General features: G+C 45.2%; 1 protein-coding gene across 3 annotated transcripts in view; it reads right to left on the bottom strand.

Moving 5' to 3' along the window:
- Positions 1-4,824: 4,824 nt before the first annotated feature.
- Positions 4,825-20,313, bottom strand: part of CBFA2T2 (CBFA2/RUNX1 translocation partner 2) — a 149,191-nt gene continuing 133,702 nt past the window's right edge. Inside the window, exons 8-11 of one of the 3 annotated variants that reach the window (XM_006089410.3) lie at positions 19,796-19,991; positions 18,129-18,197; positions 14,964-15,154; positions 4,825-9,747 (exon numbers count right to left, since the gene is read on the bottom strand). In XM_006089410.3, coding sequence (XP_006089472.1) covers positions 9,454-9,747; positions 14,964-15,154; positions 18,129-18,197; positions 19,796-19,991 — 750 coding nt within the window. In that variant the 3' untranslated portion in view covers positions 4,825-9,453. Of the gene's footprint in view, positions 9,748-10,363; positions 10,729-14,963; positions 15,155-18,128; positions 18,198-19,795; positions 19,992-20,313 lie in introns of those variants that run through there. The other 2 variants (XM_014456473.2, XM_023754377.1) reach the window with 2 other exon arrangements.

The following is a 20,313-nucleotide window of genomic DNA, read 5'->3' as shown; positions in this document are numbered from 1 at the left end:
CACAGCTCTGGGTGGGCTTGAGGAGGTTTCAGTGTCCTTGTTAGAGAAGAAGCCCACTTAGGATAAATGTGCTTTCTGTTCTGTGTTCTAATTTTCCCACTCCTTCCACAGAAAAGCAACAGCAAATCCTCAAAACAAAACAAACTTCCCATTGCCATCTTAGAACAAAGGTACTGAAATCCTCAAGCTGACACCTCTCAAGGGTCTCCTTAAATTCTGCACCCTTGCCTGCCTCTCTGCAGTGGAGTTGTAAAAATTAACACCTTAAAAACAAACAAAAAAAAGAGCTGTGTCCTCCCTCCCTTGCTGAAGGCTTGGAGGGGCTGGGGAGGGTCAGGGAAGGCCTCTTGAAGATGGCGATGTTTGCTTTGAGCTGTGAGAGATTAGTAGGGGTCTCCAGACAGATGTTCAGGCAGATAGGCAGTGGGAATACGGCAGAGGGAGCAGAAGTTGGATCTTGGAGGGTAAGGGATTGGAGGCAAGCCAGGGGGGCCAGACCAGAGGGAGTGAGCCAGGAGGCTGCCAGATGGGAGTTTCTGGGTGGGTGGGTTGGGGGGCTGGACTGCTTTACTCTCGCAAGCCCCCATCTCCATCTTGCCATCCCCCTACCCCCAAGTCTTGGCCACCATCATCTCTGGCCTGGAAGACTATGCCAACCTCTTCATTGGGCTTCTTGTCCCCACGCCACTCTTAACAGTCCATTCCCCATAATGGAACAGCAGAAGGGGCTTTCAAAGCATTGACCACACCCCTTGACTAAGACCCTGCAATGGCCCCCTACTGCCTTCAGTATCAAGGTCAAGTTTGATTTCTGGACTCGGCATTCAAGGCCCTTATAATCAGCCCCCACCCCCAGTATGTGCGGCCTCCTGTCCCTAAAACATTCCAGATGAGCTGGACTATCCATGACCTCAGTCACCCCTACTCTTGGCCTTTGTTCTCCCTCCCACCCCTGCTCACTACAGAAACATCATCTTAGCCTTTCTTTATGTAGCAGGTCAAAGCCATCAGGTCTGGGTTATCTTTCTCAAGCCTTGCCCTCAATACCCTGCTCTTGGTGGCTCTGCAGCTCATTTCAACAGCCACCGACACCTGCTTTGTGGCAGGTGCTGGGGATGGTGAAATGTCCCAGGTTGGTGATAGCACCCAGGTCAAGGATAGAGTACCGAAGTGGCTCCTGCTAGCTGCCACTCTCGACCCTTTCATCTACGCCCTGCATCTGCCTCTGCACCTTCCTCCCACCTGGGCCAGTGACTCACCTGCACACATTCAAACCTGTCCTGGGTGGGGACTGGCCAGGTGCTATAGAGAGTCTAGGTGGCTGCCACTGGCCTCCAGCTCTCCATGGGAAATATGAACACCTAGTGCGCTTAACAGCCTCTGACGGGGTGAAACAAAGGAACTGAGAATTCGGTGGGACTTCACGAAGTCATTCTCAAAACAAATACTACTTGAGTAAGACCCGGGTCCAGGCAGGATGCTGGGACAGACAAATCCTCAGAAATCACACATTGGCAGAGAGAAAAGCAGATTGACTGGCAGCCTCTGTTTACAGGGCTTCCTGGGTGCTAGGGCCACTCCCATCTGATCACATTTCACAACAGCCCGATGATATAGGCATCATTCGCACCCCCAGTTTACAGGTGAAGAAACAGAAGCTCCATGAGCAAGTACCTTGCTCCGGGTCACACAGCTGGATCTATTCCCTGGCACCAACAGCTGTTTGCTGTCTAGCGTGAATAGCGCTGGGAGAGATCTTGGGTATCCTGATGATGGAAACCCGCACAGAGCTGGAGGACAGTGGTAGCTCTAACAAAGGAAAGAGTGAGGCTACACCCTGGGGCTGCAGGATGGCAGAAGGGGCAGCAAGAAAGAGCCATGGGAGCACAGCACGGGCTCTGGTGGGGGCTAGCCAGCTCCCAGCCCTCAGAAGGTAGATGGTGGTGGGGCCAAGGCCTGATCATTTATGGAACTTCCTAGGAAGGCACCCAGAGATGTTAGCTAAACCTGTGGGGCAGAAAGGTGTACAAAGGCTCAGGAAAGGTGTACAAAGGAGAAAGGAAAAGTTGCTGGGGTGTGTGCCCTGGATAGGAGTCTGGCTTGTGGATGGAGGGCTGGAAAGGGGGCATGTCTGGCATTGTCCACAAGAGGGCACCCGGAACCAGGCAATGAAGCCTGAAGCTGTCCTGGGGAATGGGGTGTTGGTTTGTGGTTGGTTTCCCCAACCTTCAGAGGGAGGATCTGGATACCCCAACTCAGAACCCTGAAATTCCAGCAGTTAGGAATAAGCACAGATGGGCCAGATGGGTTTAGATTGATGCATGTTTGCGCATTCTGAAATTTTATCACCTGCGGCCAATTATTTCTCTTCCTACTGAGAAACACTGCTCACCAGGCTCGGTGACTCCATATTTGGTAAAATTTGAAAGGCTTTTCCCCTAGCAACTTACCTTCCAGAAGGAATAACCTATTTTCCATCTCTTTGTCTTTGACAAAGAATCATGTAGTAATGCTTCACTCATTTTCAGGTTCATCGAATCTGCTGTGCGATGAATAGTGCACCCAGTATTTATTTCAGTGATTGCCATTTCCAGAATTCTATTTTCGAATCTGCCTAGTTTTATTTTTATTTGAGCTTGATTATTGCTTTGTCTCTCCCAGATTACAGGCTCCGGGAGGGCTGTCTGCCTAGTTATTTTTAGTCTCATACTTTTTGCCAATTTCTTTTCTTGAGGTTTCAGTTACTTCATATTATGTATCTGATAACAACATCTGAAGTCCCAGGGGTCTAAATTGATTGTTTATTGATCTGCTGACTCTTGCTTAGAGTGACTCATTTCATTGGCTGTTCAGTAACTTTTTTGAATAGTTTATAATTCTTTGGTATGCAATATTATGATTATTTTGGTATTTTTCTCTAGAGGATTTGCATTTTTGCTTCTGCCAGACACTTGGAGATACTATAAGCCTAGAATCATCTTAATTCCTCAGCCCAGGGATTCTCAGGTCTCTAGAGTAATGAAAATCTGAACCTCAACCCCTGAAGGGAGCAGACATACTTAATAGCCTCTGGTAGATTTTTTTTTTCCTTTTTCTTCAAGCAGGGGCAGAGAGAGAGGTTTTCTGCTTAGTTCCCTTTGCAGACAGGCATGTCCCCCCCCCCCCCCCCCAACTTGCTTTCTCATTGTGGCTGAAGCCGAAGTGATCTTGCCTCTAGCCTTGTGGAGAGGTCCCGGTCTTTTGTTTCCTTGTAGTAGGCTCAAAGCCTAGTCTCTCCTTTCCGTGAGGCAGCTCATTGCTCAAACTTCACTTCTCGGACTTTCTTTTGCTCCCATGCAGCACAGGCTCCCTCTTTTTGTATTCAACCTCCTCTGAGGCTTCAGTTTACTCAAGTTTTTCCTGGCCCTTGGGGATTTCCTACACTTTATCTGTGACCTCAGCGATGCAGTTACAAGAACACTCATTAAAATTTATACTTTCAACAATAAAGATTTAAAAAATATTTTAAAAAATTATCCAGCATCTGGGTGTTTATGGCAATGGCAGATTTTTCAGTCTGCCATTTCTATAGGAAATTTAACACAGCATTTTACTATATTATCACTAGAGTCCCTGGGATCCTTTTTTCCAGAGCTAAGGCAGACCGTGGATTCCTGACTTGGCTACCAAATGTTTTTTGTGGTAAGCTGACAGTCACAAGGCTGAGATCCTATAATTGATCTGGGTGGTGGGTTGCAGTGCTGGGCAGTGTGGAGACTGGCAGTTGGTCCCCTGTGCATGGAAGATCACACAGCTAAGCCCCCACCTTGCCTTCTGGGGCCAAGGCCACAGCCAGACCCTTCTCCCTATTCTGAGATCTAGTAACCGACCCCACAATGCATTTTTGAGGCCTGTGAAGTTGGTGGTGCCAACAAGGGTCTTGGGCAAGACTGCTTGGAAGTAGGTTTAGGGCAGAGGCCAGAGGTGGGTATTCAGGCAACAGAGTAAGGCTGGGGCCAGAGCCTTAGGAAGTGAGCCCTCAGGTCACCGATTAAGAAACTGGACTAACAGCCAAAGACTCCATACACACAGGTGCACCTGCACAAAGCTGGCTAGACCATCTCAGAGCCCTGGAAAATATGATGGGCCTGTTGGAAGCACAGCAAACTGGTGGGCTTTCAGGGAAAGCAGTTTGAACATATGCTTCGAGAGTCTGAGAAGTGTTTAGTTCTAGAAATCCCAGAAAATTATTCCAGAGAAATAAATCAAGCAAAGGAAGACATTCAGTTAAGTATGCTGACAGGAAAAACAATCCAATTGCTCAACAGGAGGTGAAGAATTAAGAAAATGATGGCCTTGATTAAAGCATACAACCCATTCAGCAAGTAAACGGGAAGGCAAAGAACTTATGATTTAACATCAATATAAAAAGGACATGAAACATTTCAAACTTTCTGTGGTGGTTGTTTCCTTATTAAATCACTTAAGGGTGAAGAAACTAACAAGGAATTGGGAGTCTGTAAGCTGTTACTGGCACTTATCCACAGGCCCACTGGGTGGGCAGGCAAAGTCATGGGCACGAGCAGCCAGCCCAGTGGGGGCCTGGGCCCCTCAGCTGTCTTCCCGTAGGCCTAGCGGCTGGAACCGTCTCTAGCAGATCCTGCTTTCATTCCTCTGGGTGGCTCTTTAGGCCCTAGCAAGGAACACTGGAGGTTTGCCCACTTCCACCCCCACCCTCCGCCAAAGAGGGGAAGGAAGGGGAGAGGACGCAGAAGCCTGCCTGTCAGATGTCTCAGAGTGCACCTACCACCTTCCCTCCCAGTGGCATTCCAGTTTGAGTCAAAAAAGGAATATAGCCTTTTTATTGACTACTTTAAGTAGAACAAACTAAATACATATTTAACAGTTTTGGTTCGTTTATACAGTACATTAAATAAGTTATGCACAGAGTTAAGTAACAAAAGTTCCTATCAGAGAAATGACAAAGCACAGAAAAATCAGACCCTACCGCATCCTGTGGGTGGTTTCACATTCATCGTCTCCCTTAAAAACCACGCTTGGAGGCGTATTTACATTATTGGCTTTCTTTCATAAATGGAGCTTTTGTAGCCTCATCAGGAACTTGGAAAGCTATGAAAGTGGACCGAAGGCCTCTTAGCCAAACAGCTCTTTCAGCCATTCACCTAATGTGTATTGCTGCTTCTTTGCCAACTCCAACGCAGGGACAGGGCTGTCCCTGCCGGCCACTAGCCACACATGCCCTATTTGGTATAAGCATCAATGAGTGTACGCTGGGCAGTAGTGGATCGGACCAGATGGGGTCTGCAGGGGAAGCACCATCTCTGTGGCTGCGAAAGGAAGGGAGGATGCAAGGCCCACTGCCCTCAGGCCTCCTGGCCCTCGGTGAAAAAGGTCACCTGCACCATCATCTTTGGAAATGAGCATGTCAAAGCATGTGGGCAAAGAGGCAGGGAGTCAACATTTTGGTTTCACAAGAACTAGGCACCCAGAGTTGGAAGGGCCCTATTGGGCAGCTGGTCCAGTACCCACCCCACCCCGGACAGGACTCCTCCTGACAGTGGCTGTCTGGCCCATGTGGAAACAGCCCAGGTTCCTCTGGCTTTTCTTACATTTGGTTCAAACACACCACCACCCAGTTTTCTGCAAAGAGCTAAAAAATAATAAATTTAAGAAAGTTGGCTTGGTCAATTGACCTGGGAGTCTAGAAACCAGTTCTGAAGAAAGCCTCCAAGATATATTCTATTTTAAATGATTTATTCAATCTACAATCCCTTCCACAATTTCCAGGACAAACAGCCAGCTGGTCATCACCTATGTTTTCATTCTGAAGAATTCACCACCATACAATTCCAATTTGAGTCGATGAACCTTCAGATCCACTTGCTGAGATCTTTTCTGGAGCTACCAAGAACAAGGTCTACACTCTTTGCAAGCAGGTGACAGCACTGGGTATCAATTTGACTTTGGAACAGGCTGCACAAAGTCAAGTGTAGATTCTCTGTCTAGAAGCTGAAGATGGTCACATTGACACCAAGAAGTGAGGGGCTCCTGGTAGACCCAACTGGCCTGGATGAGCACTGCAGCCAGTGTCGGACATACCCATGCTGGGTAGATGTGTCCTGTTTCCAGACTTGGATCCATTGAGACACACACACCACTCAGCACTGTCCAGGAAAAGATCCACTCACTCTGTGACCTTATGGCCCATGGCCCCTGGAGCTGAAGAGCCCCCCCAAAGTGGAGTACTCACACCTCAGAAGGTGGGTGGCTATTCCTGCACAGGTGAAATGAACAAACTTCTTGCAGACTCAGTTTTCACCACGAGGTAGAGCCAGGCATGCTGCAGGCAGTGGGGACCCAGAAGGCGACTGAAGATCTGAGGGGCCAGCCCCCAAGTATCCCTTGGAACATCTAACGCACCCACACTGGTCACTTTTGGTCTTCTCTGGTTCCTGCAACCATTCTTCACTGGATAAGACAATGACGTCCCATCACTTGTCAGCATCCCTCAACACTGGCCTCATCCTCCAGATGTGCTCTGACCGTTGGGCAGGCTTGTATCAGTTGTTTTTTTTTAAATTTATTAAATTTATTGGGGTGACACTGGTCAACATGTGTCACATTTGCTTTTGATTTCTAGGGTAACATTGAAGAGCCTGTGACTGCCTTAATAACACTTTCAGTACCATCACCTCAAAACCTTCTACCTTTTGTCCTCCCAAATATTAGCTATAAAAGTTGGTCCTCTAAGAAACCTGATTATATAAAAATATTTAAAATCCAACTAGATGAAGGTGGGAAGCCTGAACTTGAACCCCCCACCTGGTAGCTGGGGTGATATTAGCAAGTGGGGAACTCAGACTCAACCCTGCCTCTCCAGTGCCATCACCCCATCCCAAAACACTGCCAGTGCCATCACCTCCTCCCAATTAGAGAGCTGGAGAATTTCAGACAGGATATTAGAGAAAGGGATTCTTTCCATCTAAACAGTAAGTCTTGAACAGATGCCTGCAACCAATGTTTGAAACTGACCAAATACTGCCGAGGTTTTCAGCTTGGACTTTGGGTAGTACATGAGCAAAGCAGTATTGAATATCATCACAAAAACTCTGAAAACTAAGCTGTCATTGGAACCACAGTCCACAAAGAGCCAGCTAGAACCTGCACAACTAAACCTATGCCTTAGCTTAAGAAAATGACATCGAGCTCTGATAATATTTTGTTGGTTTTGGTCTTTATTCCAACCAGGAAAAATCTGATCTACCCTCTCTAGTCAGATTAAAGAATCCCGTCCTAGCTGGTTTGGCTCAGTGCATCGAGCGTCAGCCTATGGACTGAAGGGTCCCAGGTTAGATTCCTGTCAGGGGCACATGCCTGGGTTGCAAGCTCGATCCCCAGTGGGGGGCGTGCAGGAGGCAGCCGATTGATGATTCTCTCTCATCACTGATGTTTCTATCTTTCTCTCCCTCTCCCTTCCTCTCTGAAATCAATTTAAAAAAAATAAAAAATTATATATATATTAAAGAACCTGCCTGGGTGTTCATCTGATTTGCCAATGGAAAGACAGTGAGTGAGCTGAGGGCAGACCCAGTGAACACCTCCAGACACCCTCTTGCTGTAAACTGATTTATAGGCCCCATGACCTCCTTGGGGGGACATTCCGTATCTTATGAAAATATAGGCAAGTCCCATCAGGGGTGCTGACTTCATCCCTGTTAAAGTCAGAACACCCCACAAGTACTGCAGTTTAGAGTTCCAGATCAACGTAACATTACTGTTATTCCTTCTCTGTGTATACTTTACTTTGTGCAATGGAAATACAGGTATTTTAAAGGTGCCTTGTATTACGTTTCTTTATAAGACAGAACATCCTTCAGTAAGGTCAATTAGGGACTAGAAATTCTTAAAGCAAGGCCAATACTACCTATGCTGATTACTTTTCCTTTATAGGATGAGAACTTCTATTTCACTCTTGTCAGTGCACAAAAGGTGGCTATCTAAAGCAGGGCTCTCAAGTGCCAGCAGGAGTAGGGCTGACCAACTCATCCCAACTGATTCCGTGTGGAGAGAAGGTGCTGGAGAGTAGAAAAGTCAGGGGAAAATGTGTGTGGCAGTTCTGAACACTTTAAAACAGGCTTAGGTGATGTCATATTGGGAGCGCCAGCCCAATAGCTTGAAACCTCCCTGAAGACAGGAAGGAAAACTGGTCAGGTTCTCTCAAAATGGTTCTCACATTTCACAAAATTTCTTAGCTCAAAATGGGTATGTATCAAACACACAAGAAGGGAATCTGAGATTGTGTGCCCAACAGTAAACTGATGCAGTTATGTATAATGACATGAAACCATGAGGTCTGAAGAATTCTTTATGGTCCATGAGGGCTGCTCAGAAGTAACCAGGCCCTGATTAGTGAGGCGAGTCCTAGTCACACCATATCACATCTTACGGGGCAACTGCGGCTTCAGAGGTGCCAGATAGAGACCGATCCACACTGTGATCTGGACGCACGCGGTCTGAGACAAGACACAGAACAAGATGACTGTGCAAACAGCCAAGCGGTGACAAGAGGTTCTGAGTTTCCAACAGATGATCCATTCAATAACTTGACGATAGTAGTTGGCCAAAATGCTCAGAGAGAACAGATTAATCTACACCTGAGTCTCGTTCTTCCTCAGACCAATCCAAGTGCTGGAAACTTTTCTGCACAAGCAAAATCAAATCAGAGAGGGAGAAAACTGGGTCCCAAACTAAAGAAGCCAGGCAGGTTAGAAAACCTTGTCCAAGATGATCTGTGATGCTTGGTGGAAGTTTTATTTATTTTTTATTGTTATGGGTGCTTTTTCTAAAATGGTGACTTTCCTGTGGTTTCTGAGAATTTTAACAAGTCTGAACAGCAGGGTCAAGGGAGTCCTGAGTGCTGCTTTTTGCTTCCCCAAAGTCCCCCTGGGGCCAATCTGGCATCTGCTGAGGGTGGAAATGGGCTCATGAAGCTGTTGGGGATGAGGGGGGCCACTCCCTGTCAGGAGGACTCTCTCTACAGCCTGCTCTCAGCCTCCAGGCCTCTGCTGGGGGAGGACAGTGGAGCAGGAGACAGTGCATGGGGCCAGCTGCCTCCAGCCTGGCCGGTAACATAGTCTGCTGCCTCAAGAGGCAGGGGGAGCTGGTGGTCTACACTGAAAAGGTGCCCGCCACGCCAGCTCCAGCTGGGAGAGGAACAAACCAGAAAGCCATGGAAGAGGCAGCTCCAGCCAACTGCCTGTGTGCAGAAAGGACGGCACACTATTTCCCCCAAGGACACGGATGGGAAACTGGGGCAGGTGTCTGGAGAGGCTGTGAAGCAATGTTTGCTGGGCTTGGACTCTTTCTGCCTCCACTTCACTGCTGATGACCCAGCAGCTACTTGTACTGGTCCAGCCCTGTGCTGTGAGGTCATCAGGGGGAAGGAGCCTGGGCTCAGAGTCCGTTGCTGTCGATGGCTGTCACAGAGGCAGGTGTTGAGGAGCGCGAGGTGGTTGCTGAGGTCTTGTCCAGTGCTGGGCTTGGCACGCTGCAATCGGCAGACCTGGCTGACCTCCCTCCAGGAAGCAGTGGCCGGCTCTGGCTGTGGGGACTCTGGCCGTGCAGGTTCTGGCCACAGAGGCGGTGGTGCCGCTCCCAGTCCTTATGTTGGCAGAAAGAGCCGCAGTATCGTGCGATATTGCAGCCGCTGCAGGTCTCGCTGGCTTTGCGGCCACAGTTCCAGCAGTTCTGCAAGGCACAGGCATCGGTTAGTTGCTTGGATATTGTGGGGCAGGCTTGTCATCACTCATCACCTGCCCTGTAGAAGAGGGGCCTTGGACCTACACATACTGTGCTTGTCCTGATTCTACTGTCTCTGCTTTGAGTTTCCTGAGTAACATAGGGAGAGTACCTACCCCGACTTAGGGGAGAGCGAGATGAGGGGGATGTGAAAACACAAACAGCATCATTGCAGGGCAGGCGGAAGCCCCACATCCTGCTGAAGGCACTGATTCACGATTTATCCCTCAGCAACCAAACCTAACTTTGTCCCCACGTCCCCCACCATAGCTCTCTATTCTGAGACCACACGTGGTTTCCTCTCTCGGTCTTCCCAACAGAGGAATAACCGTATTTTCACTGACAACACCTGATCTTAGATGGTTATATTACTTCCTCTGTATCCATTCTCCTTTCAGAGATGTGCCTTGTCATAGGTGAGCTGGGGGTTGTGAGGAAACTTCTGGTTTATTAATGGGAGCCCCTGCAGTATCTCAGAGCTCAGGGCCCCAGGGGTCTAGGTCAGGAAGTTTTCTTACTACTTTGCACTTTCCTAGAGGGGGGATGGGTACTGCTAGGGTCTAGCAGAGACCACAGGAGAGGGAGGACTGTACATTTGAGAATGCACTAATTCTATGATGGAGGATATGAGCCAAGTGAGGCGTGGTGAGAGCTATAAGGAGCAGCCATGAGAGAGGCAGTTGAAACCTGCTCCTTGGTACTCTTCTCTTTCCTCTGGATTCCAGTGGTGACTCCAGTAGTGACACAAGTGTTTTTTCCGCACCCAAAGTCTCCAGGTCCACTTACAAGAGAAAAGCCTTATGGCATTGGCCAGAGGAAGCTACCAGGGAGGGGCAATGATTTCTTAGGTATCAGGAAGGACTTGAGCAGCCCCTTTCTCCAAGTTCTCCAGAATAGCAGAGCCAATCACAAGGCCCAGTCTGACCACTCCTAGGAAAGAAAGACACCATCCCCCATAAAATCAGGACACTTGCTCAAGTGACAATGGGGCAGCAAGCGTTGAAAAGGGCCACTTGGCCCACCTCTTGGGTTGTACAGATAGGACACTGAGGACCAGTGGGCAGGGACTTGCCTAAGGTTATAAAATGTTTACTTGGCCCTGGCGGGTGTGGCTCAGTTGGTTGGAGCATTGTTCCATACACCAAAATGTTGTGGGTTCCATTCCCAGTCAGGACATGTATGGGTCTTCCTTCCTCTCTTGCTAAAATCAATAAAAACAGCCTGGTCAGAGTGCTCAGTGGGTTAGAGTGTCATCCTGTGCACTAAAAGGTTGCCAGTTGGATTCTTGGTCAGGGCACGTAACTGGATTGTGGGTTTGATCCCTGATTGGGATGCGTATGGAAGGCAATTGATCAATGTTTTTCTCTCTCTTAGCATGTCCTCAGGTGAGGAATAAGCAAACAAACAAATAAATAAAAATCAATAAAAACGTATCCTCAGGTGAGTAAAAAAAAAAAAAATTTACTTGTAAAGTCTAGAATCCGAACCTCCTGATTGTACTATACTCAATGTACAAGTTTAGTTTCAAAGAACATTAGAAAGGGCAGTATACGCCTGTCTAACACAACAGGCTTCTCAGGAAATACACTCTAAGGACTGCCTAAACTTGCCACCACAAATACCAGAGGACCAAAATAGGAAGCTGAAGTAATTCTTAGGGCTCAAGCAAACTGCATGCCAGAGAATGTCAGACTTTGGAGCCTGATGGGCTGACTCCAAACAATGCACTGGCAGAACATTACCACTTGTGGGGAGGACCTCAGTGGTTGTCTATGTGGGGCTGCTGTTGAAACAGGCCAACGAGGCAGCCCTAGCTGATGGGAGACTTCTACTCCTCTGTCCAAGTCTGCAAGGATGTCTCAAACTGGGGCAGAGGACTGAAGCACTGGAACTTAAGCCTTGGCTGCCATTCTATTTAAAATAGCTTATTTCATAATTTATGAAATATAATAAAACAAGGTAAGGAAAACAGCTTCCCACTGAGGCAGGATCAGTCTATACATGCAGGAACATTGTGGTAAGTGTCAGCGCAGCCACGGTGAACACGTCACTGTCGTGTACCCTTTCCCTGTGACATTTCCTGACTTAATCACGAGGCTTTGGCTATGATGTAAGACAAAAATGGTTTATTATTGTAGTCTCCCTTCAAATACTCATTCCTCAAAACTGGAGCAGCACACTGGGTCAGACAGTTAATGGGAGAAGGCTATCGACCTTTTGAAGTACTGGCCAGGAAAGTCAGAAGTGGGATGCCAAAATTTCCTTTGTCAAGTATGGGCCATCAGTTTATGCCAAATGTGACCCAGAGGCCACCTGTATCAGAGCTCCGTGAGGCTTGTCAAAAATTCCTGGGACCCATCCCAGACCTCCCTGACATGACCACAAACCTGGCCCAAAAGAGAAATAATTCCTCATCTTATAATCATCTGCTAGGCCACTCTGTTTGCCAGGGAAGCCAGACTGAGGTCAGAAGGTGCCATGTAGTGGAGATGAGAGGACCTCTCACTTCATCCCCCTCCTGAAGCATTCCAGGGAGATGCCTGGGTCTGCCCTTAGAGGCAGCTATTCTGCAAAAGCAGGTGCTGCCACAGCTTACACACGTATATTGTTAGCCACATAAGAAAATCCTTTCATCGGTACAGTGCATTCAGTGCAGTGCAGTTTGGAAGTACTAACACAACCATGACCAAATGGTATCTTCCTAGAAACTAAGAGACCAACAGGACAGGGTCTGCTACACACCCATTATACAGGGAAGGAAAGTGACTCCTAAGGGCACACTGCTAGTGTGAGGGGCAACTGGGATGGGTTCCTAACCTCCAGTCCTGGGCTCCCTCCGCTATACCAAGCTCCCTGTCACAGGATGAACAACAAACTCCAGGGATATACTGTTAGACTTTAAATATGTACTATGTTTAAAATTACAGCTCCTTAAAAGCACTCTCCTATAAATGGAGAGCTGGGATTGAAACCATGCAGTCCAGATCCAGAACTCATGCTGTAAGCCAAAATGTTACATTCCTTCTTTGGAGAAAGACAGAAAAATATAAACAAAGATATGAAAGTAGATAAATATGAACAAATATAGATATTGATATGAATAGCTATAAATATAGAATTAAATACACACAACAGAAAAAGATATCACTGCTCAGAAACAATTATAAAGAAAAAAGAAGGGGACAAAAAAAAGGGGAGAGTTAAAGGAACTATTTCCTTTTTCCTCACTTGAGTCTAAACTTTAAATATGACGTCTGGCCCGGCTGGTGTGGCTCAGTGGTTGAATATTGACCTATGAATCAGGAGATCACGGTTCAATTCCCAGTTAGGGCACATGCCTGGGTTGCAGGCTTGATCCCCAGTGTGGGGTGTGCAAGAGGCAGTTGAGCAATGATTCTCTCTCATCATTGATGTTTCTATCTCTCTCTCCCTTCCTCTCTGAAATCAATTAAAAAAAATGACTTTTGATCACATAATGCAGCATACATTTCTGACAGCAAGTAAAAATTTGGAGAAATTACATTCTCACCAATATAACCATCCACTCCTCTGAAACCTGGTATCACTGCACAGTCTACAGGGTAAATCAAATAAACTATTTTCTCACAACTGAGTGTCTTTTATAGAATGCTACAGTAAGGAATTTTCCACATCCTCTGTGATGGCCACATGATATTTAGACATTTTCGTCTTTACATCGCCATGCTTGGCACTGCTATATTGAAAGATTGAGAAAATAAAAAGATTGAGAAAATAAACTTACTGTTGTTTAAGAAAATAAATTTCCTGTTGTTTAAGAAAACAAACCAACCAGCCCTAGCCAGTTTGGCTCAGTGGATGGCTCAGTGGATAGATAGAACGTGGGCCCGCAGACTGAAGGGTCCTGGGTTCGATTCCGGTCAAGGGCATGCACCTTGGATGCAGGTTCCCTGGCCCTGGTTGGGGTGCGTGCAGGAGACAACCAATGAATGTGACACATCAATGTTTCTCTCTGTCTCTCCCTTTCTCTTCCTCTCTCTAAAAACCAATGGAAAAATATCCTTGGGTGAGGATTAACAATTTTTTTTAAATAAAGAAAACAAATCAACTGCAATACCCAGGTATGTTTTTTTTTAATAACTTCAAGAGAATGTCCCAAAGATAGCTAATTTCTCAATTTGTAGAAATTGAGTTTATTTTTATCCTCTGTGGTACAAGAATGTCTTATTTCTCTTAGAAGCATCACCAAGTCCTGGGCCATGTGTCTTGGAGAGTTGGGCAGGTCTGCCCCATCTGTCACTTCAACCCATAAAAGAACTACCCTATTTACAAGCAGCCCAGATGCTACAGGGGCCTCCATTTCCTCACTCCTGTACCCTGGCTTCAGCACTGGGCAAAGTCCCTAATCCACAGTTTGCTCACTTGTGAAATCGGAATCCAATAACACCCACCTCGTAGAATCATTGTGAGGATCAAAAAGACAATACACACACTTAGCTTTGCGGCTACACACAGTACTTAAGCCCACTCAGTGAAGGGGAATGTCATCATTACCATGCAATCCACAAACTCTGGTTTTAGGGTGAGTTTTCAAAATTAAAACCAATATAGTAAGAATATAATACATGGTGGGGCAAAAGTAGGTTTATAGCTGTGAGTATGCAAAGCACAGAGTTTATTCTTTAAAAAAACACACTTTTTATTGATTTTCAGAGAGACAGGAAGGGAGAGGAAGAATCATCAATGTGAGGGCAAAACATTGATTGGCTGCCTCTGCACATCCCCTATTGGGGATTGAACCTGCAACCTAGAGATGTGTGCCCTGACCAGGAATCCAACAGGCAACCTTTCGGTGCACAGGACAAAGCCCAGCCAACTGAGCCACACCAGCCAGGGCGAAATAGTTGATTGTATTATGATTTATTAAATATTATATTATTTTCCATATGAACAACGGTAAATCTACTTTTGCCCCACTTTTTAGGGTACTTCCTAAAATATAAATAACTACCTGTATAATTGAGAAATAAAACCCTTCTGGTACTGGATAATTATAATCATCTAGTTCAAGAGCAGACGGTTCTATCTTGCTGCCTAGCACTTGAGAAGATAGCAGTGGGCTGGTTCACTCCAGCTGCCCGAGCCCTAGCCCCAGCCCTAGCCCCCAGGACTAATAGAACTCTGACCTCCGTTGACTCTTCTTGTTCATTTATGACAAGGAAGGCATCCTCTGCAGCCTGCCGTTTGACGTCCGCTATGGTTTGCTCCATCCGAGCTCTCTCTGTTGCAATCACTTCAAAGGCTTTTTGCTCTGCCTCAGCAACGGCTTTCTGTACTTCTGACATGGCCTGAATTTTCACCTTATTCACAGCTTCTTCTAGAAGAAAGTGACAGTAAAATCAACTGGCCGATAAATCTTTTCCCTCCCACCCCACATCATTTCTAAAAAGGGACAGAACTGAAACTAGATGACTTTTTAAAAAACACACACAGGGATGAACATATGATGTATGTGTTCACTTTTATTCTTACACTCACTTGTCCATTCATGCAACCATTTGTTGAGTATACAGATGGAGGTGGGCACTGTGCTAGGGACTGGGGACAGCTAGGTGACTAAGACATAGTCTATATTCTCATAACTGTTTGTGATAAGTATAAGGTGGCTTAGGTGTCAGTATGAGAGGAAAGAGATCCAAGGGGAAAGTGGTCAGCTTTACAAGAGTATATGTCCTGGTTGAGATGGGAGGTGGAAATGAATTTTTAGAAAGTCTTGCATCTCATGCTAAGGAATTTAGCCCTTTTTCTAAAGAAAATGTGAACTCTAAAGGGTTCTATGCAAGGAGAAAAAAAATGAAGACAGAAGAACCAATTGAGAGACTGGGATAACAATTTAGAAGAAGAGATAGAACAGTCTCTGAATTTAGGCAGAAGCAAGTAGCACAGAGTAGGGGAGAGGGCAGAACAACAGCAGCATCTAGGGGTCTGGAGGAGAAGGTAAAGGGGAAGAACAGTAGTGGTATGCAACGAAACAAATAAGCAAAATGCTGGGGTGGAGGCAAGAGAAGGTTGCGGTGCCTCTGGGGCATCCAGGTATAAATGAACAGGAGGCAGCTGGTATATAATATTGACTCAGGTAGAGAAAAATGGGCAGGTTGCTGGGAACCCTGGACTTCCAAAGCCGTGTCCAGTTACCATTACCCCACTTGGCTCCTGATCACTTTCTCCCATCATCATCATCACCCTGCATGGTTTCCATAAGATGGACACTCCAAATCAGCGGTCGCCAACTGGTGGTCCGCGAGGTCCGAAAGGTTGGTGACCGCTGGTTTAAGGAAACCTTTGGAGCAGTGGTCGCCAAGCGGTGGTGCGCGGACCACTGGTGGTCCATGAGGTCTGAAAGGTTGGCGACCGTTGCTCCAAATACAAGTACACACTATGCACTTGAGCCTCAGCCCTAAGTCCCAATGTAAATGACCTCCCTCCTGAAATCACAAGACGACCGAAGCCTAAGGAAACTCCCTTGTTGCTTGGCTCTTGCATGTGGCCTATGCTTAAGGGAGGTTTAAACAGAGTGTTCTAGGCTACCATCATAGAACTTTGCATTTTATTGCTCCAGCCTTAAGAAAGGAAAGTTTTCATCTCAAAGGCCAAGCAAGAATGATGCTGAGTTGACTTGGCACTGAACTCCATGTTTCCTTTACTTTTTTTAAAAAAAAGTATTTTTATTGATTTCAGAGAGGAAGGGAGAGGGAGAGATAGAAACATCAATGATGAGAGAGAATCATTGATCAGCTGCCTCCTGCATGACTCCTACTGGGGATTGAGCCCACAACCCGAGCATGTGCACTTGTCTGGAATCGAACCCGGGACCCTTCAGTCCGTAGACCAACGTCCTATCCACTGAGCCAAACCAGCTAGGGCTCCTTTACTCTTGATATCCACACAGTTCACTGTGGCTCACCACAGCTATCTTTTATATCCTATTAGTTACCAGGTGTTAAGTCTCTCTTATTGAGCCAACATAATAATGCCCTGAAGAACATTTATCCTCTAAGTTTAAAGATCAATAAGAATCACAGTTTGAATAACTAACTTGCTCAAGGTAATAATTCAAGGTAACAGGTGGCACTAGACCAGAACAAGGACTCAAATTTAGCTGGCTCAATGCCATAGTTTGGTTCTTAACCATAATTAACCAAAGGTACCTCCCAAGTAGAAAATCACCAGTCACCATGGAGATCTTGTGCATGGTAATTTTTCGGATTGCCAGTAAAAATAAACATTTTGCAATAGGTTTACAGTGGGGCCTTGACTTACGAGTGTCCCGACTAACGAGTTTTTCAAGATACGAGCTGTCTCTTGTCTCTCAGCCGATTTTTTGCTTGAGTTGCAAGCTAAAATTCGGGTTACGAGCCAGCTTCAGATACCCCACCGCTAGTTGGCGCAGTGAACGTCACAGTGAACGCCACAACATCAGCCCAGCATTCAATTCATTGTAATGGTGAAAATTGATTTGACATACAAGTAATTTGAGTTACGAGCTCTGTCACGGAACGAATTAAACTCGTAAGTCAAGGCCCCACTGTATTTACATCTCTCATAATTTGTCGGTTCATATATTTTGTCCACTTGTTTATTATGTTCTTGATGCTCTTGAAAGTCTTTCTGAATGACAGGTATTAACTTTTTGTAGAAATAAATTTTATTTTAGGAAGAAAATAAAAAACAATATTGGACTAAAAATAAATGTTACTAGGAATGGGAGGCAAGAAGAAAAGGCAGCTAGAATTTGGATGAGGTAAATGTTAAGAATGAAAGGTTAATTTAAACCCCTCTCTTACCACAATAGGCAGTCCCACCTTTATTCTTGTACAAACCCAGGCCTCCCCAGAACTAATTTGATGAAGCTGGGGATAGTGATGGTGAAAGGAAAAACAGACAGTTTTTTCAAGAGCAGAATGAAATGTGGTAGTGTGTGAACACAGTGTGTGTAGATTCTAGTGAACAGAATAGGCAGAAACAAATTAAGCTTCATGGCCAGAAACAGAGACTATAATAAACAGGGAAGAAAGAGTTGGTTACTTAATGTCTGAGTGTGACCCAGAAGCATGTGAAAGGGACCTGCATAGGCTGCTGGGAGGCATTCCAAATTCTTGACCTGCAAAGTAACATGAGGGGCATCCAGATGTGTGGGAAAGCTGGAGGAGAAGAGGCAGGAGCCTAGAGTTCTATGAGGAGGTTGTTATGAGACAACCACCTCTCCCTCAAATATGTGCTGCACACTGGCACAAATCAGTGAGTACATGCAACCTCTAAGCAGATAGGCAGGTCAAGAATTAGGCACATACCGGTTTTTTTCCAAAATTCCACAGGTACATATCCTGTTGCTGGCCTACTGTTGAATTCCCGCTGAGGATCTACAGAAGAGAGATAAGTAGCATGGGGTCAGAAATTATCTATGATTGGCATGTTTTCTTTTTATGAAAAACTTATCAGATCTTTCATTTACCACTTAGACTCAAAAATATATGTTCATTTAGTGCAAAAATATTCTGATAAGAGATAAAATCTGATTATAAAACAGCACACTTAATTTTTACTTTTAAATCCTCACTCGAGGATATTTTTTCCATTGATTTTTAGAGAGAGCGGAAGGGAGAAGGACAGACAGAAACACCAATGTGAGAGAACACATTGATTGTTTGCCTCCTGCACACCCCGACCAGGCCTGGGGATCGAGCCTGCAACTGAGGTATGTGCCCTTGACCAGAATCAAACTCAGGACCCTTCAGTCCGAAGGCTAATGCTCTATCCACTGAGCAAAACTAGCTAGGGCTTAATTTTTACTTTAAAACACATACCTGCATGCCTTAGATATATTAACAGTATTTCAAGTAGTGAGATTAAAAGTGATCTCCACTCAATGGACACAAGACACTGTGGGATATGGGAGGCCAGGGGAAGGTCAAGGGGAGAAAAAAAAAAGGAGACATATATAATACTCTTTGTAATACTTTAAACAATAAAACAACATTTAAAAAAAAAGTGATCTCCACTTTCTTTTTACTTATCAATGTGTCCTTATTTTCCCCTCTGAACATATATGTATTTCTAAGGTACTTCATAAAATATAAATAACTACAGATATTTATGTGTTACGTGTGTGTTTTCGTATCAAATTGAACTGAACTGTCTCCATCATGCACAGGGCACTGGCAGTGCTCTGTAGGTATGTCAGAGAATATAGCTTTTCTTTTTTGGCAAGTCTGAACCCTTACATGTGATTTAAGGAGGTTTCCTGTAAATTTCTTTAAACACTCATAAACAAACAAAAAAACTCACAAGCAGTGAAGAAAACAGTCTGAACAGTGCATGTCAAATGTACCATAAGGGGCATCCCGGAGGTTGCTGGGAAAGACACAGGGGTGGAGGGTGACTTATCATGTATGTTTACTGTGGTTGCAAAATATAATATTTTATGAGAAATGGTTCTATTGCTTTCAAAACTGTGAAAACTAATTAAGGTCATTTGATTGTTGTTTTTTAATGTTAGTGCTAGTGGACTCCCTCATTTTTTAAAAAATTGATTTGAGCCCTAACTGGTTTGGCTCAGTGGATAGAGCGTCTGCCTGCGGACTGAAGGGTCCCAGGTTCGATTCTGGCCAAGGGCATGTACCTTGGTTGCGGGCACATCCCCAGTAGGAGGTGTGCAGGAGGCAGGTGGTCGATGTTTCTCTCTCATCGATGTTCCTAACTCTCTATCCCTCTCCCTTCCTCTCTGTAAAACATCAATAAAATATAAATATATTTAAAAAAAAAACAAAACAAAACAGAACAAGATCACAAATATTCTCATTTTCCATGAGGAAGACAATATTTCTTGAACATGTTAAATACCAAGTCCTTAAACTATTTTATCATTTACTCTTCATAATCATCTGGGCCTTTTTAACTCCACATTCTAGCACCACCTTCATTTAAAGTGAAACATAAAAAGCTGGTCTTGCCATCTTACCACTGCTGAGAGGATCCGCGCTCCCAGGACTGTGCTGCCTGGAGACCAGTTCATTCCCCGTTTTCCTCATCTCTGTATTTTCGTTGTATCGTCTTTTCCAGTAGTTGAGTTCGTCACGATCAGATTCCTGACAGCGCCGCAGAACTGCCATGGAACGCCTTGTTTTTTCTACCATTTCCATAATGCAGTTCAGGGCCTGAACCAGAGAAGAAGTCAGGCAGTGATGAGCTGAAGACATTCAAACACTGATGTTGCAAATCAAGGTAAACAAATTATATAAATAATGAAGGTTTAAGTGTCTTATAGACACAATATCAAGTTTACATGTTAAAGCCTTTATTACTGCTTCTTTTAAAATATTATGTGTATATAAATATGTGTACACACACACACACACACACAACTTAATTTATTTTTTGTTTGGATTTCAAAATAATACTGGATTCTTTAAGGTTGAAGTAACCAGACTCTCACTATAATATAGCCTTTTAAGTCTATGGTGACCATGGAAATGACAA

The sequence above is a fragment of the Myotis lucifugus genome, unplaced genomic scaffold, assembly GCF_000147115.1.
Source record: "Myotis lucifugus unplaced genomic scaffold, Myoluc2.0 scaffold_60, whole genome shotgun sequence".
Lineage (NCBI taxonomy): Eukaryota > Metazoa > Chordata > Mammalia > Chiroptera > Vespertilionidae > Myotis > Myotis lucifugus.
The sequence above is the reverse complement of the archived record's forward strand: the minus strand, read 5'-3'. Positions and strand labels throughout refer to the sequence as shown.